General features: G+C 35.6%; 1 protein-coding gene across 2 annotated transcripts in view; it reads right to left on the reverse strand.

Moving 5' to 3' along the window:
* The window catches only part of KCNH7 (potassium voltage-gated channel subfamily H member 7), a 498,724-nt gene that overhangs the window by 16,535 nt on the left and 454,267 nt on the right, over window positions 1-27,922 (reverse strand). Inside the window, exons 10-13 of one of the 2 annotated variants that reach the window (XM_043488327.1) lie at window positions 14,718-14,970; window positions 11,600-11,805; window positions 9,690-9,786; window positions 429-677 (exon numbers count right to left, since the gene is read on the reverse strand). In XM_043488327.1, the coding sequence (XP_043344262.1) occupies window positions 429-677; window positions 9,690-9,786; window positions 11,600-11,805; window positions 14,718-14,970 (805 nt within the window). Of the gene's footprint in view, window positions 1-428; window positions 690-9,689; window positions 9,787-11,599; window positions 11,806-14,717; window positions 14,971-27,922 lie in introns of both variants that reach the window. The other variant, XM_043488328.1, reaches the window with a different exon arrangement.

Here is a 27,922-nt window from a genome sequence, read left to right on the forward strand (position 1 = left end):
CCATGGACAGAGGAGCCTGGTGAGCTACAATCTACAGGGTCACAGAGTCAGACATGACTGGGCGACTAATGCTTTCATTTTCATGGATACAGAAGATACATGTAAGAATCAATGAGTTAGAATTCTTCAAACACTCATTGATCCCCTCTCCCATGGAATCACTACAAAAGACATTCCTACAACGTTTTATGTGGCATCGTGTTAGGCCTGACAGACTATACAGAACCTCTTTTGCTATAATTGGGAATAATGACCACTATCCCAGAATCCTGCAGACACTTTGTAGATGATCTAAGATTTGATCTTTGCAAATACATCATGAAATTGCAGATTCAGTTAACATGTGGCATGGCTTTTCATTTGTACAAAGTCAGCATTTTGTGATTAGCACTGACATGAGACAAACTGATTCCTGAGAAACTTGTTACCTTTGCAAGAGTGACTTCTTTTATCTATGCGAATTCTTCCTGAGGTGGGCACTGTTTCAAGATCAAGTCCAGTTGCTTTCCCTATTCCTGGAGGAGAATCAACAAGTCCTGAGAAGAGAGGCTTTTGTTCATCATCAATGGAGGAGATAAAAGATGAAGATCTGCTTTTTTTCTCTTCGAAGTGCTTTTTGGAACTCTGGTAATGTCTTATGGTATCTACAGAGTCTTCAGGGTCATTTGTAGTGCTTTCTTTCCCAAAATCTATCAAAGAAAAGTTATTTTATAGAAGATAATCAAATATGAGACTCTATGCACACTACACTAACTACATAAACTAGCTTTTTCGTAGTGTGTTTTTTGAATAACTTTAACACAGAATTTTTTTAAACTTCCAGAAATGTTGCTCTTTCTTTTCTTTATCCTACTGAAAATGTAGCTATTTAAGAAGATTTTTTAACCTTAATTCACAGGGCATTAGATTACTGTCATGAAATACATTATTCATTTCAAAATAAAAGAATACCTGTGACAGTAATCACATTTATATCTCAGAAAAAAAACTATAGGGTAATTTAAACTTTATTTATATACACTCAACAGTCATTTGTATTCTTAAATCTGGTGCACTATCTCTTTAAGGAAATGAAACAGTGAAGAAAAACATGTCCCAACTCTAAAATATCACCACTATGCAGCTTATTGTTCGTTTATTTTTAACCTTCATGCCCTCTCATCTGTTGTGGTCATCTACTCATTGTGAAGGTCAAATCCAGAAGCCCCCTTATGGTAAAGGCTGGCAGGCTGAATTTCAGCCTTAGTTCAATCTGTATAATGGCCTTGACATACCATGCGGTTTGGTTGTGCAGCATATTGCAAATAATATAAAACTTGAAAATAGTAATTAAGGTAGGTTTAACTAATTACATTAAAGCCAGTAGTGCACATTGGCTGTTTGATACTAAAATGTCAGGATAATTTCAGCCCTGAACATTGTGTTAGAACATATTTCAGCAGGAAAAACTCTAAGAGACAAATCTCGGAACTTGTTTCCATTAGTGTCCTGGGGAGACAGTATAATTCTCCATCTGGTTACCACTAATAACAAACCAACATACTCCAGAAGGTATATCATTTTCTAGAGAAATGTTTAAGAGAGTGTCTCCATCTACTCTCTGCCTGATTATACTTACTTTGTCATTTATAGAAGGCCAAATGAAATGATTTAAGGCCACTCCAGAGAAACTTCCAACTGTTTTTTAAAATTCCCATATGGCACAAAATTAAACAGAAATCTTTTTCTTTTATTTTTAAAAAATCATAATTTAAAATTTGAGAAGCCAGAAAGCAGCCCAAGGTACAAATGGATAAAGTTCAAAAACCAGCTTCATGTGACGTGGCTATTAAGGAGTTAGTTGTTTACATCCTGCCAATTAAAGTTAAATGCAATGAAAGCAGATTGCTTAATTTATTTTCTTTAAGATTTCTCACTTGCGCAGTGATTTCATCATTACTGAGAAGACTACAGACTTTTCTAGTCTCAAGCACTGTAGACATCTTGATTGCTCAGTGTCCCTTATATTTCTCTTCAGTGCTCAACCACTAATCTAGTTGGTTGTAAATTCAAGTCTTCTTACACAAGCCATCTATCTCCAGTGTCACTGACACAGCCCTCCTTCATTCTTGTCATCTCCTCCTGTTTTCTTTGATTTTAACTTCTTCCCACCTGAAAATTTGATCATTTCTCCCACTTTATGAACATACCATTTCATTCTTCAAAACATAATAGTTTCCAACTTTATGCAAGTAAATGCTAAAAACAGCAAATGCTTCATTTCTCTAAATTGTCCTCATACCTGCTTAGTGGACTGGGTCAATTTGTTGCTTCTAAGTAAACCTTTGTACAGTTTGGGCACCAGGAGGATTGAATCAGCAAAGGCTTCTCATTTTCCCTGAAATGCTTTTCTTTTAAACACTTTCATGGAATCTTTTCCAGCAGAATCAAATGCAAACTAAATTATCATTTAATTCATAATTCTAATCTAAGTAAGGATAATGCTAAGGTGGACACTTGTAATGAATGCACACCACAAGTTATTAAATCACATGTTTTTTTTTTTCAGCTTGGGCAATCTTAGGAGTCCTCTGTAGATTTGTAAATCCTCATACATAGTAAAATGTTCTGTCCCACATACCACATGGGCCTTGGTCTTAGTTTATTCTAACTTATGGCTTGATTTTGGATGCTTAGGTAAAAATTTATCAGTTAACATATATTGTTAAATTGAATTAGAACTTGCTGATTTCAACTTGGGATGTGCTCACAATGTGGTGATGGGGAATTATTATTTAATTCTTGTGAAATGGGACAAACTGTTCTATATACATGATATCTAAATCCTTTAACAAAAATCTCCAGTAAAAGCAGGATCATGAAAGAAGAAAAGTTTTATATCCTTGATTTTTTTCAAGTATATAGGGGAAATTACTCCATATTTTTTCTGTGTTCTTTGCGACTGAATGATCAGCCAGATGCTTTTTGGAACTCAGGCCACATGAACAATTTCTCTGACACAGCCCAACTGCAACAACATTTTTCTATTCCATACTAGATAAAACAAAGCTTCAAATTTGATCATTTAAAATGACAGCTGAAATGACAATCTATTTGTGGATTAACAATGGAAACTGCTCAGTCTTAGGCTGGAGGTTGGCTAATGGAATACATGAAATTGGACTGAAATGCTTTATAATTAGCCTCCAGTTACTTCTAGATTTTTATGGCATATTCCATTTCTGCCTTTTTCTAGTTAAACTGACTTTTTTTTTTTTTTGCAGGGGGGCAGGGCACTCCAGGTAGCATGTGGGAATCTCATTTCCCCAACTAGGGATGAATCTGTGCCCTCCTGCAGTGGAAGCATGGAGTATTAACCACTGGATCTCCAGGGAAGTCCCTAAACTGGATTACTTAATAGACATTAAATAGCTTTAGGTATTATTTTTTCTTAATGTTATTCTTAGTGCTATTTTATTATTATTATTTCTCAAAGTTGCTTTCTTGAATACTATGTAGAAATAGTATTCTAAATAGCAATCAGAAGTTTTTTTACCTTTTCCCCTTTGCTAGAAATGAGACTGCATAATCATTCCTGTTACAATCATTGTACAAAGGAAAAAGCTGGCCTGTTTCATTAAGCTTGGAATTTTTCTGACTTAGATGACTGAAAACTCTTACAAAAAACAAACAAAAACCTTGTTTCTGTATGTCGACAATCTATCTACCCACCTTTTCTCACAGGATACAATTCTAAAACATTTATGAATTGTCTTGTGGGTGTCTCTCTGGGTTCTGGATTGATTGAAGAGTGTAGAGTGAATGTCCTGATGGAGAGGTGGACCCATCCATCTTAAGAATGATTATAGAAAATTTTTACATTTCAAACAATCTGGGAACAAATGCCTGTGCTCTCTCCATAATTTATGGAGTTTTTCTCTCAATTATTTATCATTTTTATTTGTCAGACCTAACAGGTGGACCCAACTTTAGGTTAAAGAGAGGCATTTAATGTGCTCTCTTATCATTTAAGATTTCCCACTGATAACAATTTTGAGATAAGTTGAGCATTTTCCAGTCAAGTGCATTAAAAATTTTATTTCATTGGAACACTGGGATCTAAAATAAATGTCTTCATTTGATTTCAAGTACTTTAGTTCCTCTCTAGCATCAAAGAAAGTTGAAAACAGATTAGCATCACTTTTCTACATAAACACAGATAAAAATCTATCTTAAAACTTAAAATAAAGATATATTTATATAATACTGAAATGGATAACAAAAACTAATCATTCTTTATTATTGGAGAAGATGTTCCTAAGAGGTGCCAGATTATAACAACAATATTGTTAAAGGACTGACTTCATAAAATTAGAATTTGACCCATTCCTATTTTGTAAAAACAAGTTTAACAATGTATATATTCATTCTTAACTTCAATAACTTTCATAGAAGTTATTTTGGAGAAACACTTGCTAGACATTACTGACTTTTGTATGACAATGTGAAATCACTAAACCAGTATTAGAAAAAGATAATGTTTATTGCTATTCTTTGAAACATAGGCATATGAGTTAAAGATCTCTTTCCATTCTTATTTTCTGGAACATTAGATTTTTTCAGTTGAATATATACAGAATTTAATAAAAAAACACATGAGTGGGAAAGTAAGAAAATTGCTCTTAGAATATATATATCTCTTAAAATGGGTTCTTTTTTTATTATGTGTGACAACCATCTAAATTCAATGTAAAGAGGATGTTGAACATTTAACACAGTTCAATTTCCTTTTTTGGGGTGGGCCTATTAATTGATGCTCTCATTGAATTAGTGTCTCTCAAAGGGTAACTGAATCCTTAAATTAGCTTTTAGTGTTTAATAGCTACTTTGATATTCTATTTTCTGTTCATAGAAAAAGCTGAACAGAATATTCCAAACATTCAGTCACAAAAGAGCTATTGCTAAAAATACATATATGTTTGTGTGTATGTATCTCATGGGCCATTATACATGCTACTGTTCTAAAATTATGAGTATTATAAAATATACACAATATAAAATTTTATTCTATTTATTATTATTTTTTGGCCACACCATGCAGCAACATAAAATTCCTAAAAATTTCACAACATATAATTTTAAAATAAATATTCTCATATTCAATAGACTATACTGGCACACTCTGAAGTAAGTACAATCCAACTTTGAAGAGTATTTGAACTATTTTCAACATGTTCTAAATGGTTAAAGCTCATTTATTTCTGTTCTGTCCAACTATCTTTTCAATGCTTGTGATCACTAAGGAAGTCATTGAAGATACACTTTTATTCTTCACAGTCTGTAACAGTAACATTCTACTTTCATCTCAGAAACTGTAACACCTCCCCCTACAATAACCACAGTCAAGTTGGGAAGATCCTGGGTACCTCTATGTCAGAACTTTACCAAGGAAAGAGAACTTCTTGAAAATATCCTCAAAATGTATATATATAAAGTGTCCTCAAATTTGGACTCGAACTGACAACTCTTTCTATTCAAGAACTGAGTTTGTTTCCTCAGAAGTACAGAGCCTATGAGGACAAACCACTTTCACCTACAAATGTATTTTAGGAGAGAAGAGGTCCAATATGTTAAGCTTCTATTTAGTTCAAGTCAACCTGCAAAGTTTCTATATATATCTTTTCATTTTTAATATTTCTTTTTGAATGTAAACTCCTTAGCTCCACATGGTAGACACGGTGGGAGGGAGGTATAAGTGGGGACTGAAACCTGAAGAGTTCTGGTGTTTTGTCGGGTAGGTTGTGGGCAGTAATTGTGAGATTCAATGTGTCTGTCACCAGTGGCCAATGATGTGTTCTTCCCTCTGGTTCTTGATGCCTCTGCCAATTAATTCACAGTCATCATTACTCTTGAATATATGCCCTCAAGGTATTGTTTCAACTGAGCAGTAAACTAACTCTAAAGTAATCAATACATTTCATGGGCAGTTTTTCATTTATGTCACCTTCATATCATTTGGGATCAATTATCTTCTGAACTTTCTTTATTCTTTATAATTGCTTATATGCATTTTTTCCCTCCCAGATATTGATTCTATATCAAGAAGTAAAGAATGGATGGCCGTTCAGATCTTTAGATTGGGGTGATTGGGACTAAATTGCTTTCAGCAAATTTTAAACCTGCCTATAGCACCATAGAAACCTGAAGATTGGAATAGGCTCTCAGGCTCTGGATGGTGGTTTAGTCGCTAAGTTCTGTATGACTCTTGCTACCCCATGTACTATAGCCTGCAAGGTTCCTCTGTTCATTGGATTCTCCTGGCAAGAATACTGGAGTGGGTTGCCATTTCCTTCTCCAGGGGATCTTTCTGACCCAGGAATTGAACCTGGGTCTTCTGCATTGCAGGCAGATTCTTTACCAATTGAGCTACACTTTAGACTGGAGCTAACTGTGTTTTCATATTGACTTACTCACTGATACACCAGGAAACTTCAAAAAGTTACAGGCAGGCAAATGCCTTATCATCAATATTTTATATAAAACAGGTCTTATACACTAAGCCTGAGATTAAAGGAAAAGTCTTCAAAATCAATAGAAATGTCTAGTAGCATTAGCACAATATAAATTGTGACATGCTCTTAGGGCCTTATCTGGAGATAAAAACGTTTGATTATTTAGCTTGAGAATGAGGAAACTAAACAAGATTGAAAGGAGATTTAATAAATCTTCAACTGTATGGGTGACATTATTATATAGACAGTATTGTTAAGCTGTGTTTTATTTTTAGTGAGATCAAAATATGAGATTAACTTCAGGATAAGGGATTTAGATTAAGTCGATAGAACAGCTTGACTGTTATGGTTCTGGTTTTAGAAAAAGTCACCAGGAGAATAATTAAGGACATTGCAGAAATATATTATCACCTAGCTGTGAGTGGTTTATTGTTCTTCAATCGGCCAGGGGATTAAAAAATTAGCCTAATTCAACAGATATTTATTCACCATGCTTTGCTAAAGGAGTCTACTCTTTGATAGAGAAAAAAAACACAAATATACCAATAACCACTGCACAGGGCATATTTAAAAATAAAGATCTTCCTTGAGTTACTCTGGGGTTATAGTACAATAAACCCACTGTAAGTTGAAAATCATAAGTTGAAAATACATTTAATCTACTGAACATGATAGCTTAACCTAGTCTAAACATGCTCAGAACATTTACATTATGCTATGTTGGGCAAAATCACTTAACAAAAGCCTATTCTACAATAAAGTGTTGAGTATCTCATGTAATTTATTGAATACTGCATTGAAAGTAGAAAACAAAATGGTTTTAAGTATATTTGGCTATTTCCCTTGTGATCATGTGGCTGGCTGAGAGCTGCCACTGTCCAGCATCACAAGAAACTACATTATGAGATATCACTAGCTGGGAAAAGATAAAAATTCAAATTTGAAATATAATTTCTACTAAATGTGTATCATTTTGCACTACTGTAAAGTCAAAAAATCACAAGTTAAACCATTGTAAGTTAAGAACCATCTATATAACAAGATAACAAGAGGGAAGTGTCTTAGGAATTCATAAAAAAAGAAAATCTGTATTTTTGAGAAAATCAAGAAAGAGTTCACATTGAATATCACTGAAGTTTAACCTTGAAAAAAGTAATTTAATTTATTAAAAAGTGGTGTGGTATAGTTTTGTTTGTATGTGTGCACATATGTGTGTTTGAAGACAGGGAGGTAAATTCTGACTAAGGAAAGCATATAATCAAAAACACAAAAGTGATGTACATGGAAGAAAGGGCAGCCGAGTTACCTTGGAATATAGAGCAAGTTAAAGTTAAGAGATGAGCTCCCCTTGGGAGAGGATTCAGAAGAAAGAGGACCAAGAAAAGAACTGATTAAAAAGGCAAAATGAGGAAAAGAATCACATGGAAGATGCTCAAGTGCATCATTAATTCATTCATTCTTTCAACAAATATTTGTTGAACAACTGCTGAGGCAAGCACTGAAGCTTTAGGTGACCAAATATTTCCCACGAGGTTTATGATCTACAGGCAGACATCATTGATTAAATAATGATGCCAATCATACGGAAGTGCAACTGGAATAAATGTTGCAAAAGAGAGGAGCTGGTAAGGGAAGGATGTTATGAGATAAGACTGAAAAGGTTGGCATAGACTCACCCTATGAAGAATTTAGGGAATGGGAAGTCCTTAGAGGACTGTAAATATATGGTTGGCATAAACCAAACTGGATTTAGAAAAAATAATTACCAGTGGTCCAGTGTAAACAACAGATGAAACAGGGGCAAGTTGGCAAGGTGAGTTGAAACATGTTTCACTGACCCAGAGTCATGGTTATGAAGATGGAGAAGAGTGAACCAAAAAAGACCTAGTCTGAAGAGTAAATGGCTGTGTTGGAGGTACTAATAATAAAACTTGTTGGCAAGGCTGATGGAGAGGTTGAGAGAAAATTTGTTCCTAGAGAGACTATTTAGTCTGTGCAACGTGTTGAACGGTGGTGCCATTTACAGACATGGCAACTGATGGAGAGAGAGGTTTCCAGGGGCACGAATGATTTCAATTTTAAGAAGTTTGAGTCGCTGTTGTAATTTCATGTAGATGGTTTAGTAGGCATTTGGATATACGAGGCTGAAGTTCAGATGTCCTGGTATGTGCACCCTAAGTTGCTTCAGTTGTGTCTGACTCGATGCAACCCTATGTCCTACAGCCTGCCAGGTTCCTCTGTCCATGGGATTTTCCAGACAAGAATACTGGAATGGGTTGTCATGCCCTCTTCCAGGGTATCTTCCCTACCCAGGGATCGAGCACGCGTCTCTTACGTTTACCTGCATTGGCAGGTGGATTCTTTACCACTAGTGCCACCAGGGAAGTCCCTAGATATTCTGATGTTAAGATGTAAATATGTACTTCTCCAGAGCTTCTGTGGTAGCTCAGATAGTAAAGAATCTGCCTGCAGTGCAGCCGACCTGGGTTCGATCCCTGGGTCAGGAAGATCCCCTGAAGAAGGGAATAGCTTCCCACTCCAATATTCTTGTCTGGAGAATCCCACGGACAGAGGAGACTGGTGGGCTACAGTCCATGAAGTCACAAGGAGTTGGACATAAACTGAATGACCTAACACTTTCACACTTTCACTTTCATGCACATCGCCTATGTGAAAATACTATAGGGCTTCCTAGGCGGCACTAGAGGTAAAGAACCTGCCTGCCAATGCAGAAGACAATGCAGGAGACGTGGGTTTCATCCCTGGGTTGGGAAGGAGGAGGGTTCGATTCCTGGGGGAGGGCATGGCAATCCATTCCAGTATTTTTGTCTGGAGAGTCCCATGGACAGAGCAACCTACAGTCCTATAGCATCACAAAGAGGCAGACACAACTGAATCGACTTAGCACACACATGTATGCAAAAATATAATTAAACTATGGGTATAAATAAAATTACCTAGGGGAAGAGTATGATAGAACAAGAAGAGAAGAAGAGGGCCTAGGATCGGCTCTTGAGAAATACTGTTGAGAGTTATCAATCAGAAAACGCATCATTAGCTACTGAAAAAAGCAAAGGATTTGCCTTCCTAAAATCTGAATTAAGTTTACCCTTGACATAAGAAGTACAATGAGCATTTAAATAAGCAAGACTAATATTCACATGCTCCACATTTAAACTTTAGAAAATAATGAATTACCTTTGTCTCCTTCACTATCAAATGACAATCTCCTTCGCAGTTTACAGTTGTCTGCTTCAGAATCATTCATGGACTGTGATCGTAGTAAGAGATCAGCCTTTGTTAATGGAACGTGAAGATAAAGTGGAAGATTATTCAGTCTGAATATAGTGTATCATCAGTAAACTCTACTATTTCATATCATTTCAACCACTTTAAGACTTAATTAATAGATTGCAGGCAAATAACTACAACACTTTGCTTAATGATTTTCTCTAAATTATAAAATAGACTGAGAATAATTCTAGTAGTTTAACCAGGGAAATCATAGTTGTAGAAGTTATTTATCAGAAATGTTTGGGGATGATGTCAAAACTTGCAGACAACATATATTCCTTCCTGTGTAATATATTTTATGTAACTTGGAAAAGTTAAAATAAAAATAGCAATAATTTAAAAAATTGAAAAATCTGTATCATTGCAGAAAAACATGTGTAAACTAATTATAATTAGCTATGACGTTTAAATTACATGGTAAAGATTGCAAGGTTAAATTTCACAACAATAAATAGAAGGTCGAAATCAATAAACACTATGCTCTGAACCCTATTTTGTTCCCCATTCTTCCTTCCTCCCTCTCTCATAAACAAAACTGGAGGTTTCCAAATAAATAAAACAAATGGAAGCTTCTGTTTTGTTTATTTGGTTGCTGCCTAAAATTTTTACAAATAAGTTATCTGAGGTAGATGCTTATTTTTTGAAGCAAAATAAGAATGAGGTCAGTCATATTAAACTGCAACTTGATAAAATTTTGAATTAAAATCATTATAAAAAGCATATACTCTGGGTAACTTGAACCTCTTACCACCTGATTTTTCAACTTTCAGTATTTTGAAAAGAAGTAATTTTCTGAGCTGGTGCTTTGGGTTATCAAATGGTACTCTGGTGACCTTAAATTCTTTAAGTCTCTCACAGTATCATGGGAATGACTATAACTCCAGGGAAAATGAAATCTACCATGTTTTACCTAACTATTGACTTGAGAATCTTACTTTCCAGAGACTTTATTAGTTAACATTAAAATATACTTGCAAGTGTCAAAACATTTGGTTTCTGGCAAAAAATGTATTTAGAGTTGGAGTTAGGATTATGAGTTTGGTGGGGAGGGGGAGGAGATAGAGAATAATCTAGTAATAAATTGTGGGCTGCAACATAAAATCTACTCTTAGAATACTCGCGGGTGATAAGGACATATTTTCATAGTGGAGGGTGAGTGAGGGCCTTAAGGGCTACACTCTCGAAATTGATCCTATGTTAAATCACATGCAACATTATTTAAGATACTATTTCTACTAGAGTATATGTTATTCATTCTGCATCAATAATTTTGACTTAGGTATAGGCCTGATTAATTTATACTTCTACAATTTAGAAATTGTGTTAAATATGTACTTAAACTTTAAGAATTTAACTCCTAAAAAAAAAAAAAAAAGAATTTAACTTCTTCATGATTATTGAAAAGATACTGCTAACCAATATACAGTGTAAATAGTATCTGAGAGAATATTTTAACCTCTGTATAAGATAAACTCTTTTTAGGTGATTTTCAATAGCCTAGAATCACCCATTTATAACAAATAAATGTCACATTCAATATAAAAAAAAGGCTATTATAGATCAAGTATATCTCCTAAAAGTTTCTAAAAGGTCAAATTGAATTGAACTACTAAAGTTATTCAACATACTTGAGTGCAATTAGACCTAATTCTTTCTTTATAATTGAGAAATTCTAATACTAAGTTGGCTTTTCTTTTCAAATATTCACAATTATTTAACCATTTACACTATTTCACTTGATCTTTCAGAGGTCCTTGGGCAATCTAAGGATAAAATAAAACGTCAGAGTCCACAAATGAGCAGGTAACATATACCTTTGCACTCTCATGCCTCAGGTTGAAAGTCAACTCTAGGTTTGTGAGAAAGTGATCAGAAAACTCAGGATACATGTCCAAAACCTCTAGCAAGTCCTCTCTCTGAATCTTATGCAAGTCACAGTATGTGAGCGCTCTGACATCTGCGTTAGACTTTCCAGGTTTGGCATAAAGATGGACCATTTCTCCAAATATATCATTTTTTCCTAAAAGATCGAAAAGGAGAGGAAAAAAAAAGGATGAAGGAAATCTGAACTTAATGTTTTACTTTTAAAAGTTGAAGGGGATCACTGACCTATCCCTGAACCAAAAATTTCACATTAAGACCCAACAGCCAACAGACACTTGGGTAGCACAATCCTAGGGCCACGTACTCACTTCCCCAGTCGCCTTTGTTTGCTGACCAGAATTTTACCTTTTAGAGCACTGATCCTGGTATAATCCCCATTATTTCCTAGTTTTGATTCTTTGGCTAAGCATCTGGAATGCCGCAGACACGGCTTTGGTTTGCTATGTTTTTGGCAAGAGTCTAGTATGGTCTAATTCTGTCACTCTAGGAATAAGGGAAAGGCTGTGGTGAGTCACAAACTTTCTATCTCAGAACGGTCTCGGAAGGTGATGCCAAGCATGGGGTTATGGTAGATCTCTTTTAACTTAGAGGACTGGGGGTACAATTTGCATATACCTGGTTTCCTTTAGTAACTACTTTTGGAACTGCACTTAATAATACATCTAGTTATATTTTTTCAACAAATACAGTCATGTTTTTAAACTGTATGGCCTTTATTCTAAAAGTGTGTCCTTCCTGCTTTTTTGCCAAGCCTGGGGTTATTTTAGTGTCTGTTTTCTGATGGGCCCTTCCCATCCCCTCTGCCTAGCCACATGTCACTTCTTTCCTAGGTCTCCTTCAACTATGAGGATGATAATGACAGGAACAACAAATGCTTATTGAAGACTAAGTAGGTGTCAGGCTCTGCATCAAATGCTTAGGTGTATTATCTCACTTGATCCCCAAAATAACCTAATGAAAAAATTACTAATTATTATCCAAATGTTATGAAAATGAAAGAGGATTAAAGAGTGTAAACAGATTAAGTCAAGGTCACCTTCTTAGTTGGGTGAAATAAAGGTAGAAAGAGAGCAGCCATAACTACATCCCACGCATTCTGACTCCAGTTAAAATCTTTGCACACTTGATATATCTCATCTCCTCACATAATTTTCCCTGAATGTCATGGCCACTTAGATCTTTCTGTCTCTAAAGCCAAGATACTTAAAAATTGTACCTATGAAATACATGTGCAGTAACTACTGATGGAGTATTGGTTATGTAACTTTTAAAGGTAGTAGATGGCAGTGTAAAATGTACCTTTACATATATACGTATATCCTAAAGCTACTTTTCAGATTTAGAAAACCTCAGTGGATCTGTTACTTATCTTTTTGGTAAACAAGTTCATATATAACCCAACTATGGAAACTACCAAAGACTTTTAAACAAAAAAATTCGAGGTAAAAGAAAAACTCTGTGATGTTCTTATTTTAAATGTGAATGTAATGGGGAGAAATCAGATGCCATATCTTTATAAGAAAAATTGATGTTGGAGAGAATACTTCAACTTTAATTTAAATAAATAGCTTAAAAAATGAATGAGGACTCATAATTTCTGAGACTTTTAAGTACAGATTTACATGGAAATGGAGACAGGAAAGGAGAATCTCTTGAAATTCTTTATAGTTTTGATATGTTAGTATCGATATTATCAGAGAAAAGCTCTGAACTAAATTCAGCATGAGCTTTGTATTTGTATTTTACATGATTGTAAGTGAGCAAAGAGTAAGCCAGTCACCATGTACAGCTTAACTACATTCTAAAATTACTATTTTATAAAGCAAGACAGCTTGTTACCTTCCTGTAGAAGTTAAGGCTGGCTGATTTGAAGATCAGGAATGCAACGATGCATGCTTCTTCCCTGGCAACAGACTAGAACTGTCAAGGCCAAATCAAGTGAAAATCTCACTTTACTCTGTAGCTGCTAAGTGATTTAAGATATATTTTTATTCTTGGTCTGCTTATTGGATTATAAACCAAATTGTACCTCTGATCAGGTTTGAAAATTTTTTTTTTTAATTTCTCATCATAATATAATGATCAAGATATATAAATTTCTCAAACATCTTCATTCATTTATTGGGTTCTGTGTTATGCCCATTGGTTCTATACAACAGTGAAGAAAACACAATATCCTCATCCTTTGGATGTTAACATCAAGAGTCAAGTAAAAGGAATCATTGAATTAGGTGCTTTTTATTTAAATAGAACCAGATTTAATCCATAGGGAAAAAAATGAGCGCACATGTTCCCAAACATTGGGAGTGGGTGCTCCCAGGGAGACACAGCCTTAAACTTACTGGCTAGGGGATAGGAGAGAACAAAAACTGATCTCATTTCTCTCTGCTCCCTTGTGCTTTCCCATTGTTCTAATATTCTAAAGAAATCCTACCAGTTCACACTGAAATAATTTATTTTTGAAGAGGCAGATTGGAGAGATGGACTTTCTTTTGCACCCAAACCAGTTTAACTTATGAATTTTTATCTCAACACCTTGATCCCTGTGTGTTGTTTATAGCCCTATATTACTGATAACCTAGGTAAGGACTCATATAATTCTGTTTGATGGGACACAGTATAAAGTGTACAGCCAATAGACGAATTCATAAACATACAAACCCAGGTCATGACAGGCATTGGCACATGCTAGCAAGTATGCTTACTACATATACATTTTATTTAAGGTGATAAGGACTCAGCATGAGTCCACGATCCTGTAACACAAAAAGGAAAATGCTATTTTCATATATTTGGCCTCAAAGGCTTAAGTGGCTGCCAAGAATGGAAGCATTTACACATCAGAGAACAAGTAAGAGAGTCAAGAAAATGTATTTTCTGCAAGGTTAATTTGATTTGAATTGAATTTTAAGTAAAGCTTTAAAATTATTCGTCAGTCTTAAACAGTACTCATAAATAAATAGGAAAGTCCTGTCTTCTGTCATTTTAAACTATGCATTACACTGGCTAAAAGCTGAATTTGTGACTATCCAATTTTAAAACACTCACCCAGAATAGCTACCACAATGTCATCTTTGAGGATTTCAATGGAGCCTCTGGATAAGAAATAAAGCGCAGTGAGCACATCCCCACAGTGAACCAGGGTGTCTCCTGGGGGTGCATGGGTGGTCTTGAACTTCATTGCCAAAGCTCTAAGGCAACCTTTACTTGCCCCCCGAAAGGCTTTGCAGTTTTGCAGCAAAGTCTGGTTGAGATGTAGACAAATGTCAGCTTGTAAACATTCTGGGAAACCCTTTAGGACCTGAAGAAAAAAAGAGACAGAGTTTCATACTACCAGCACACAGAGGACCTCCACCTGAAATAAAGTATATTTCTTGTTCATAGCACCTCAGGTGTAGTAACTGTCACACAGGAATTCTTATAATGCTTCCACTTCACCTAACTTAATGAATATTTGGTTTGCTAAACATGTCAGAATCTGAACTCAAATACGTGTTCTCTGAATTAACTGCAGGCATTCAGACTCAACACAAATGCTGCCTCATTGAAATATAATGCCTACAACATTTCACACTGCTTCTCATTGCCTGCATTATGTTATGCAGCACCATTTGTGCACAGATATAATGCAATGTGACAATTAATAAGACATAATTAATGAAAGGTGGTACAACTAGAAAGATAACCTTCTGAAGGGATCTCAAGTCAATTTGGACTGCTATCTCTGGTATACATCTCAGTTATTATTAATATAAATAATGATCCTGAAATAGCCAAGGTATTTGTAAATGTCATATACCAGAGAGGGCTCTTAGCTAACAATACATGAGTATTTACATTTCATAAGCACATTATTTTGCACTAAATATTTTGATAAGTACTGAAAATAGAGAAAGGAAAGGAGAACAGCAAAAATACTTTAAAAGTGCAGTTCAAAAAAAAAAGGCGCAGTTCAGTTTTCAGAAATGGAAATTGTGCCAGAATTTATGATGCATACATAAAGCTTCTAACAGCTCTACTGTCTTAACAGCCTATTCAGTGACTAAATAAAAATTTGTAAAAAATGATTAAACAAAATCTTGTGACAAGTGCTGCTCACTTTAAACTGAGTAAAATTTTATGTTATTAAAAAAAAAAAATGTCCCGTATGCAATGAGTCAACGATACTCAACTCTTGCTTCTCTGTATGTTTCTTAGCTATTTTGGGTGGCATATAGAGATTTAAATTCTCAGGTTGACTTTCCTCTGTCAGTAAAAATAAATTCATTTAAATATTCTTTGGAGTAGGGGGAGGAGGCATTATAAGTGCCTGATAATGTAATTTTAGGATTTCCGACCTTTTTGGGTCAATCTTATTATTGCTGTCCACTATAGCTAAATGTAATAATAAATAATTTGTGTATGTAATTTTAATGCATGTGCCCCACAGAAGAGCTTCAAATTAAATCATATTTTAGTTAACTTATACATATGAAAGCAGCCACGAGGATCCTGCCTCTGCAGGACTACTGTGTGATGTAATTGGTCAGACTGGCTGTGACATGATACAAAAGAATCATTGAAAGACCTGAAACACTACAGCCACTGTCTCCCATCTTGCTTCCTTCATTGTAGTCACTCAGAGAAATAGCTCAAGAGTGTTTTAGAAGAAAAGCCATATACTATGTGTTCTGGTCATGAATTTGCCACAGGTTGATGCTTGTGCAAGTCACTTTATCCATCTGTGTTTCTTTGACAGAGAATAAGAGCCTTTGCAATACTCAAATTTGTCGTTAAGTTACCAATATATTGTGTGCCAACGGCAAGACACTGCTTACCCAGCCCCACACAGCTGCATAAACTCAGGCTTTCATCCTGAAGCTTCTGTAGGACCCAGTTCAGGCCCAAAGAAGGAGCTCTCTCCCCCCTTAACTCTAACCTTCAGGCTTCACCTCCATGACTGGGCTCCTGTCGCATTTCCTACTTATACCAGAGATCTCTCCAGAATGATAACTCTGTCCATTTCTGCCTTTGGGGTCGGAGACCTTTTTCCTACGCTTCATTGGGATTATAAGCAGCCCAGCTCCTCTCATGAAAGTAGTCCTCTAGTTTGCTGATCCTTCTACCAGTCTAAACTAATCACATTGGCTTTGGCAAGTGATGTTAGACTAAAGATAAGTAGGTTTGGATACTGTCTTCTGCTAGGGTAGGAACAGACTCCAGTTCACTGGCTTCTTTGCGTACGATTTACTTTTCCTAGCTGAAGCCCACTACTGTGATCTCAGCCTAACTCTCAGGTATCCTTATATAAATAAAAACATAAGGAACATTATTCCAAGAGACAAATTGGATATGCCTATTTTTCCCTTAGCATTTATCTATAGGATGGTACAAAAAGGCATTTTATATTTCACACAAATTGTGGAGATACTGGGTTTCTCCCGTGGCTTGAAGAATCTGCCTGCAATGCAGGAGACTCTGGAGATGTGGGTTCAATCCCTGGGTCAGGGAGATTCCCTGGAGAAGGAAATGGCAACCCACTCCAGTATTCTTGCCTGGAGAATCCCATGGACAGAAGTGTCTGGGAGGCTACAGTCCATGGGTTGCAGAGTCGGATACAACTGAAGCCACTGACCACCACCAGTGGAGATACTGCTACCGTTATAGGAGTCAGAATGAGGATGTTGAACTTATAGCTGCTAGCTTTCTATTTTTCCTGAGGTTTCTAAGATATATTTTCTGAGTATAACCTGGTTATAGAATAAAAAATTGTGCATGAACACATGTGTGTGTATGTGTGTGTTCATGTGTGTGTGTGTGTGTGTGTGTATGTGTGCTTTGAGCTGGAGATGCAGATGAGATCAAGGTAGAGGGGTTATATACTTACTGGGTGTGATATGAGCTATGGAATCAGATAGGCATGAGTTGAAGTTTTAGTTCCATCCCTTACTAGCTGTGACTTTTATCAAGTCAATTAACTTTTCTGGAGATTCATTTTCTTTTACAGTAAAAATAATATCTACCTCATAGGGTAGATATTAATGAATTATCACAATTAAATGTGATAATGAATGTAAATCACCCCGTGCATTGTAGACATTCAATAGAAAGTTGACTTCTGACTTTTCCTGTGGATTTTTTTCACACATATTTATTGTTCCTAAAGAACTGTTATATTCTCTTTGCTAGAAATTGAGAGATACAGTGCCCAATGTATTTTTATTGGTCTCATTTGGTGACTAGGAAATTCACCACTAAATTTTGTGTTCCATTGCCTCAAGAGAGTTTTAATTATTTTTCCTTTCGTCTCTCTAAATTTTGTTTCCTTTTTATGACTTGTGTTAAATATTTTGGCTTGTCATTTTGCACTCAAGTTTTCACTGTGAGTTGTCTTAAATCCTTTTTGAAAGTAGTCAATTACTAAATCAATTTAGAAAGATGTTTTTGGAATTCCAGTATTCTTGGAATCACCCATGAAGCCTTAAGGGCACTTGGGAAAGTTTTTCAATATCTTTCTCTTCTCAAGTGTCTTTCTCATGTGTTGTCAGCTCCTAACACTCATCCTAATAGAAGTGACAATCACTGGAGAAAATAACCTCTAGTAGGAGGTACCATGGGGCTTCCCCGGTGGCTCAGTGGCCTAAAGAATCCACCTGCCAATGCAGGAGACACGGGAGACAGAGGTTTGTTCGATACCTGGATTGAGAAGATTGCCTGAAGGAGGAAATGGCAACCCACTCCAGTATTGTTGCCTGGAAAATCCTAGGGCCGCAGGAGCCTGGTGGGCTACAGTTCATGGCTACAGTCCATCACAAAAAATTGGACATGACTTAGTGACTAAACAAGAACAAAAGAGGTACTACAGAATTCTGAGGAGAGGCCTTTGTTTGTATGTAGTGGGGGTGAGATTCACAGATCTTGGCATGAAGGACTTGTCTAGATTAAGGAATCCTCCTATGATGTTAGCCCTTAACTGACTTTCCTAATTTTCTTAAGTCAATTACATAGAACTCAGTAGACGCTAAGATTTATTCATTGAATCTCTTCCTAGCCCAGAGATTTGGAAGTCCTAAGTAAGTTAGCAGCATTGGAATCTGGGTTATGCCTACATAAAGGGATTTTATAAGGGAGTTAGAAGAGAGGGAGCTGTATTGAAACAGAGCTAGAGGCACATTGAAAGGGCGGGAAGAAAGGGTTGGGTTTAAGTGGATATTCATCCAAGGCACCCCTTCCATTGGTCCCAGCCACGTTGCCTTTCTTGCTTCCAACTGAGTTCCTTTTCTGGTCAGGTGGAGCTTCCTCATTTAGCATTCAAATAGTGGCATTTTATTGAGCCTTAGCAGATAAAAGCTTTAGCATTTTATTGAGCCTTTAGCCTGGCTAAAAGAGAATCTGTTTCAAATACATAAGTACAAACCGGGACACAGGTTGGTTTAATGATTATTGCAGTCAGGCTGCTACTTTCTACACAAGCTTCTTGTTCCTCAGCCTCTAAAGCTGTTATGAGGGTACATAGCATCTTTAGCTGTGCAGATGGAGCCATTGTTTTACTGAGTTAGCCTGATGTCAGGCTAAGGCTATTGCTCAGTTTCATGGCCTGCAGCTTGGAAAAACATTCTTCATTCTTTTAACAAATATTTATTAAGTATCTACTGCTCATAACAAGTATCTATTGTTAGGAGAGCATAACAATGAATAAAACTTTCTGAAAATATCCCTGGTCCTCAAGCCTCTAAATGCCCTGATTAGAAAAAAACAGATATAAGGTTACTCAGAATTTCCCACATTTTCATGCCAAATTAGACTTTTATAATGCAAGTTTACAATACTAATGGCTGTTCAAAGGAACTATCAAGGTAATAGCTAATTTAAGGTGAGTAAAAAGTTCCTGAAAGTTCCAGAGCATTTTTTTCAAGGCTGATAAAAATTCCATATCTTAATTATGATATAAAGTCACTTGAATATTTTATAAATGCAAAATTAACTTCCTTTTACTTGAGTGTAGGTAGATAAAACTCTATGAAACTCTCAAATTATATCAGACAAATGAGACATTTGTTCTTTTAAGTGAGTAAGAAGTGCTTTCTGTGACTGTTAAATCAATCCCATAACTTAGTACTAGAGAAATCAAATTTTAGGGACATTCAAACAAGAACCACCCAACAACCACAAAACAAGATAGAAGTATTAAATCAAAGTCAGACTGAAGAAATGACAAATGGAGACAGCAAAAATGGAAATAACTACTCCATATTAACCATCTATCAAACTCTATTATTCCTTCCTCAGATTTAAGATACAAGATTCAGTGTTTGCTGTTTCTTAGCCTGCATTGCAAAACACTCTCTTTCTGTGGTGTGTACACTGTCTAGGTTCTGTTGGAAGAATGTCAACAATTGAGTTTTTGCCAAAAAAATAACCAAAACCAAAACCCTCCTTCCATAGTGTTTTGAACTCTAGTATTTTATTTTGAAAAAAAAATATTATCTAATAGAGGCCCCCTATTTAGATAGCATTGGAACACTGACCTATGCTGTAATAAATGGCTTTTGGTTTGTTTCACCTAGCAGGGCTGCAGAGAGGGGCCATTCCTAAAAGCAGCCTGAAGAGGGCACATGGAGAAAGACAGTCTGAATGTGGCAAATGGTTCCTCTGAACAGCGAATTAATCATAGAAACAATTTTGGTAACTGTGATAACTAACAGTAGGAAATTTCCTTGGGTCCTTAAATATACTTAAATCTTGACAAACTAGTATTAATCAAAACACAAATTAACACTCACTAACGAAACATTAAAACTCAAGTATGATTATCAAATAGATTATGCAAGAAATATATCAAATCTTAAATCTCTGCCCTAAATCACAGCCTTCATATTCTATAGCATTTTAAAATTTCTAATATAATTATTACATACTATGCGGACATTCTAGATTTGATAACATCTTTAAAAGATACTAAACCTCACTTTTCACTGTTTCTAGAAGATAATGTTGTTCCTTAATGGATTTCACAATTTTGAGGTCATCCCAGATTATATTATTTCTACGATTATGGTTTATCATTAAGGGATAGGGAGAACACATCTTTCATCTTTCCTTGGTGATTACATGTTTATCCACTAATTAAGTCAGGTACATTCTTTTAGTAGTTTTAAATATACAATATAACCTCAGTCTGAAATCTCAAACTGCTTTTTCATCTACTTTCTTATTTTACTCTCATGTGGCTAATGAGAAGAAGGAATTGTTTTAATGCATAGCACTATCACATCTGGCCAGATTGCTGGCAAAGCAGGGTATTGTAGAATCCATGACTAAGGGCTTTTATAAGTCTTAAGAAAATTAACTAATTTTCTGCATGCAACTTTTCAACATATATCATACAGTTATATCATTTACGCAAAAAACATATGAGCAGAACAAAATGCTGCTGCACATAGACATGGAAAACAGTGTCATAAATCCTGAACCCGCTGTGCTACAAGTAAAGTTTCCTTGAAAAATGAAAAGCGTCCTCCCTCCTGCATCTTTCCCTTCTCCCTTCCTTGTCTTGCAGTTCCCATCCCCAGTTAACAGCTTAATTATGAGATGTTCCTTTGCTTTCCGAAGGAAACTCAAACTTTAACCTGATCCCAGTTAAGTCAGGGCCTAGGATGAGCTGCAGTGTGAACAATGATGTGTAAGCAGAGGGGATTTACTACTTTTACATACATATTCTTGCTACTCCAATTCTGGAGCCCTTCTGCTAAATCAGCAAAGGCCTGACTTAAGAGGGTACATTAGGATTTTTGAAGTAAGGTCTCAGGGGAAACCCTGGAACTCACTAAAGTTTCTAAAGGCAACAGAAGGGATCTGCATCTTGAAAAGCAATTTTAGGACCTTCCCCTCAACCTCCCAATTGTTTGAGAGAGGGAGTGAAGGAAGGGATGAAAGAATACTTCACAAATACTTTTTTTTTTACAAAAGGACTGATTGTAGCTTGCCTACAAAGTAAGGAAAAGGGAGGTGCAGTCTGCCATGTAATGAAAAAGTGATTTAAGTACCACTTCACATTTGATATACTATTTTGAACTTGAATATGTTTATGTTTCAGAAAATTTCCTCATGTGTAATATGTTACAATCATGCTTTGATTTATCAACTTTATATAAGGAATATAGAAGGGTGATTTCCCCATTTTTTTTCACATGAAAACTAAAGAATAAGTGCATTAAGGGTTCCCCTGGTGGTTTGGTGGTAAAGAATCCATCTGCCAATGCAGGAGATGCAGGTTCAGTCTCTGGGTTGGGAAGATCCCCTGGAGAAGGAAATGGTAACCCATCCCAGTATTCTTGTCTAGGAAATCCCAGTGACAGAGAAGCCTGGCGGGCTACAGTCCATGGGGTCACAAAGAGTCGAACATGACTAAGTGCGTAAACAACAATAAAAAAGTGCATTAAGGGATTTTATTTGTGGAAGAATTAAGACTCTAAACTTAGTCCAGGATTCTTTCAACCTTTGTGACTTGCCATAGCTGTTCATCAGAGTGGATTTCTAAAGTTGCTACTAGTATGGTGAAGTACAAAATGTTTTCCATTCATTCATCAGTTTTATCAATAAGCAACAAAGAATAGAAATGTGGCATAAATGCTATTTTCTTTTTGTACTGGTTAGGGTATTCATTTCCCAGAAAGATTAAAACTATACAACAATTGTTTTCTAGGGAAAGTGATGGCTCTACTGACAATTTCATAACTTTTTTCAAAATAGCAGAAGCTCTCAAAATAGCAGAGGCTCTCTTCCTCCATCTATTAGATTCCCCTTTTGTAAAATGTGTTTAGTCTTGTTATCCAACGCTCCAAATGTTCCATATTGTTATACAAATTGAGTTTCAAACCAGCTGTGTAAGTTCCAAAGCATATGTATATCAGCTGTACTTGTTCATGAAATCACATAATTCAGTCGTATTGCACATAAAAGAATGAAGTAAGTATGACTAAAGAAAGAAAGCAGGGTTCCCCCACCCCCATGAAAATAAAATGACATGTTTTGGAAAAACTTTATAAAAGTGAGCCATTGTAAATAAATGCAGTCATAGATTGGTTTTGTATTAGGTGTGGGTACTTAAACATTTATAAAACTGGAAATGTTATATAGTCCATTAACTCTAGAAAAAATAATTAAAAAGTGACTAAAAATCAGAAGTACATGAAAATTAAGAACCACACTCTATGATAACCTTTGGATCAAAAAATACATAATACAGAATGCAGTAGAAAAATTCATATCAAAATCCATGGACACACAGAAAAATTTACATTGAAAGAAAAATACGTCTTAATGTCTTAGTTATTTCAGAAAGAAAGACTCAAAAAAAACTTAAATGGTAAAAATAATAGAACAAAACAAAGGAATAAAAAAGAGGGTAATGAAGGCAAATGCTGAAAATGAAAAGAATAGTAGCAATAATAAATTAATCCAAAGGCTAGTTCCCTGAAAAAAAACACAGTGAAATAAATGAATCTTTCAAAGGGCTGCTAAAGGAAGGAAAAAAGAACAAAAATATGCAAATTTAGCAATGATAAGGCAGATGTAGCTACTGATATGGAAAAGACTGAATAAATGAGTTAAAACAGAATCTGTAAAGCAATTTTGTAACAACTTTGAAAGCCTAGATATATTGGATGAATTTTTCCCAAAATAGGAATTATCAATATTGACCAAGAAAGAAACAGAATAAATAATTACCATAGTGGAGACTGAATGGTGGTTAAAGAACTATTATTAAAACCACCACGACCACATAGTTTAACAGATGATTTCTTTCTAACATTTAAAAAGCTTGAAACTATAGAAAAATACCACTATAAAATAGATGCACAGTTCTGAATAACTTACTGGCTAATACAATCAACAAAATATCAAAAATATCTGTGACCAAGTAGGATTTATTTCAGAAATGCAAGGATTTTTTTTAAAGTATTAGTTTTAATGGTAAAGTTATTTTCAAAAAGTCAGCTACTACTATTTAAAACTGTTTTGGAGAATCTAGTGAATTCATATGGAAAATAAATAGTATTTTTTAAAAAGAGGATGGATGTATCTCTTTTTGTTGCTGATATGATACTGAGAACATCCAAGAGTAAATCCTTAGGGATCTCTCCTCCTGCCCAAACAAAGCCAACCCAAATCAGACTAAAACAAACCAAAGAAAAAGTCCAATACAAGTGAGGCAGATAGGGAATTCCCTGACAGTCCAATGGTTAGGACTCTGCACCTTCACTTCCCTGGGGGTGGGGTTCAATCTCTGGTCAGGGAACTAAGATCCCACAAATCGTGTGGTATGGCAAAAAGAACAAATGAAAAACCATTAGGCAGATAATATGTTAATGTGGCTATAAGGAAGATAAATAGCAGGTAAAAATGGAAATGTATAATGTATTTCATTTGGTTGACTAAGCTATGTAAATTTAAGGATGAATTTAATAACAAAGGTAAGAATTTCTAAGAGCATTAGAAAAATCTTACTGAAGGAGACATTTTAGGCTCTAAATCAGTGGCTCTCAATCCTGGACACATGTTAGAATAGACATAAAAATACTGATGCTCTGACATAGCTATAAGCAATTCTGGTTTCACTGTTGCAGGGTAGGTCTGAAGCACTAACATTTATATATTCAGATGATTTTAATGTGCAGTGAGGAACTTTATATTGAAATTTCAAAATCATGTAAAAATTAATATAAAATTCATAGAAAGGAAAGGGTTAGCAACAGGTATTTGATTCATTCTCTCTCTTTGAGTTATACCTGGAAAGAAAAGTGACTTGATAATGACAAAGATTAATGACCTGCTCTTCACAAGCACACTAAAATTGGAGGGCAGTCTCATCTATGGAGTGGCATTCATCTGTGGCAGGGTGTGTCTAGTTTCAATTGCTTACAGTAAATAAATATTTCATTGATTTATAGGATATTACTTTCTGGAAAATGTCTTGTAAGCTGTGTAACTTCCAGACTCTAAAATGTGTATGTCTGATGACCAGAAGAGCTTCATTCTGCTTAAGTGTTATGTCATCACACACATGGTCTAAGGTCCTCCTATGTTAAATCTGACTTAACTTTTATGTAGGGTACATCAAGCGAAATACTTGGCTGGATGAATCACAAGCTGGAATCAAGATGGCCGGGAGAAATACCAACAACCTCAGGTATGCAGATGAAACCACTCTAATTGCAGAAAGTGGAAAGGAACTAAAGAGCTTCTTGATGAGGATGAAAGAAAAGAGTGAAAAAGCGGCTTGAAACTCAACATTCGAAAAACTAAGATCATGGCATCTGGTCCCATCCCTTCGTGGCAAATAGAAGGGGAAAAAGTGGAAACAATGACAGATTTTATTTTCTTGGATTCCAAAATCACTGAGGGCTGTGACTTCAGCCATGAACTTAGGATGTGGGCTTCATGGAAGAAAAGCTATGACAAACCTAGATTAAAAAGCAGAGACATCACTTTGCTGACAAAGATCAGTAGAGTTAAATTGATTTTTCTAGTAGTCGTGTATGGATGTGAGAGTTGGATGAGCGAGGCTGAGCATCAAAGAATTGATGCTTTCAAATTGTGGTGCTGGAGAAGACTCTTGAGTGTCCCTTGGATAGCAAGGAGATCAAACCAATCAATCTGAAAGGAAATCAATCCTGAATATTCATTGGAAGGATTGTTGCTGAAGCTGAAGCTCCAATAGTTTGGCCACCTGATGCTATGAGCTGACCCTTTGGGAAAGACCCAGATGCTGGGAAAGGTAGAGGGCAAAATGAGAAGGAGATAGCAGAAGATGAGATGGTTAAATATCATCACTGACTCAATGGACATGAATTTGAGCAAACTCTGAGAGATAGTGGAAGTCAGAGGAACCTAGCACACTATAGTCCATGGGGTTGCGAAGAATCAAACATGACTTAGTGACTGAGCAACAACAATGTTAAAACTTAGAACACATACTAGAAGAAGGATCTCCATGCCTTGATTTGCCTTATGATTGCATATATTCTTGAATAAACTTTGATATTGGTTACAAGTTCTGATTTTTGTGTGCCAGAAATAACAATCTGGTCTCTGGGTTATCTCAAAAGCTCAAATGGAATTTGTCATAATTGAATTGAGATAGTCATGTATTTTATATGGAATAATAAAATATTCTCATATGCCCCCCAAAATAAGAAAAGCAAGATTAGTAAGAGTTGACTTGCCTTGTCAGATACCAAAGTATGATATAAAGCTATTAAGCATAAATCAGAATTTATATTGCCATAGGAAGGGACAAACAGCCAATTTGGGAGTAAAGATACTTGTGCTGAGCTGCATCTGACTCTTTGAGACCCCATAAACTATAGCCTGCCAGGCTCCTCTGTCCATGGGATTCTCTACGCAAGAAAGCTGGAGTGGGTAGTTATTTCCTTCTCTAGGGAATCTTCCCCACCCAGGGATTGAACCTGGGCTGCCTGCATTGCAGGAGGATTCTTTACCATCAGAGCCATCAGGGAATATATATTCCAATTATACCTAATGATTTAATGTGTAAATCAGGTGGTATTTAAAACCAAAAGAAAAAGTCCTATCTTCCAACTATGTGAAGAAAATTATAAAACTACATTTCAAACAGATTCAGAATTTTCTTCCTTAAACATATAACAAAACTCAAAGCCTAGAAAACTACTTGTGTAATCCACAGGTTTAGTGGGACCTTTGTGAAACAGGACGGGATCTCTGAAGTATACAGGAAAAGTTGACTAATTGGATGATACTAAAAAACAAAAAAATTAAAATCCAGACAATATCCTAAACAGATTCAGGATACTGGAAAGAGACTAGGAATAAATTGCAATCTAGATGAGAGATAGAGCATCAATGTCTATAAATTACAAAGAATTCTTTAAAAATGACAAGAAAAGGGTAACCAAAATCTATACAAAAATGTTATGAATAAGTAATTCATAGGAGTGACATCTCAATTAACCATTCTTGCTTTATTATAATAAAGCACTCTGAACTCAGTTCTAGTGTTGCCTACTCTATCACAGCTCATACATAAGGCAGGTAAAATTAGAGTTAGAATCTGGGCCAATGTTCCCATTTTAGAAAACATGACTAAGGCCCTATTTTCCTAGTGTCCACACGCTGACTCACAGATAAAACTAGGTACTGGCTAGATGTGAACATCTATGATTCAAGTACAATAATTATACTTGTGTGAGTGAGTCTTTGGTTTTCCTTCCCACTACAGTGGGTGTTTCTAACTACTGACATGTTTCAGTTCTGTGTGAATTGTAGAGCATTCTGAGTTAAGAAGATGGCCAGGAGAGTGAGGAAAATGATTTAGCATGGCTCCAGAAGTGTTAAAACGCACTGTACAAGGTACTGGACCCAAAGTGAGGAAGATTCTTACCAGATGGTCGCTAAACTGAGTGTAGAGTTCTTGGGGTAGCACACCTGACTAACAGCAGCCCAAGATGTAAACTAAAAGATTCTTTTGGAATATCTGGCATGAAAGAGGCATGATTATATGTGTTTTTTTTTTCCATTCACACTCATCTCTATGGATAGTAACATGTCTAAACCATGAAAAATAATTAAATGCAATTCTCCTGAGTATGCTGCCTTAAGGCTATATGGTCAATTGGCTAAGATGAACTACTTGTGCTTATTTTTGCCTTTAAAAAATGACTTTAAAATATCTGGTCTAGTGGGTGGAAATTTACATATCCATTTTCAATATAAATTCTCAAGCTATTGGTAATGTCTCGGGAAATTCTTTAACTAAAAGCTGGACTTTTATTTTGGGATAAATTGTGGATGGTTTGATTCCATTAAGTTTGATAAGTGCCAAGTTCCTCTAATATTTGAATTTAATGCACCTAAATTCATGTTTCCAAAGAATATTTTAAACGTGAATGTTGATGTCTTTATTTTCTATTATTGGCTCACCTGTACTGATTATTAATTGATCCTAAACTGAATTGAGCTTGAATTATTCCTGTGTTCCAAAGAAAGCATATAGAAACATGGATCACTCTTCAGCATAAGAGACTGCACTTGAATCCTGTTTGAATAGTAGCACAAATTTTGGAAGTTGAAAAACAACTTGAAACATCATTTCCACCTTCCTACTGCCATAGGAAGAACATTAACAAAGGGAGAAACTGAAGCATAGAAGTGTGTTCATTGCCTCAGTGTGGTATTTCTGTAATGACTATTTTTCACGTGTAATGCCCCAGACCATGCTGTTATTATTTCTC

Source organism: Cervus canadensis, chromosome 15 (genome assembly GCF_019320065.1).
Source record: "Cervus canadensis isolate Bull #8, Minnesota chromosome 15, ASM1932006v1, whole genome shotgun sequence".
Taxonomy (NCBI): Eukaryota; Metazoa; Chordata; class Mammalia; order Artiodactyla; family Cervidae; genus Cervus; species Cervus canadensis.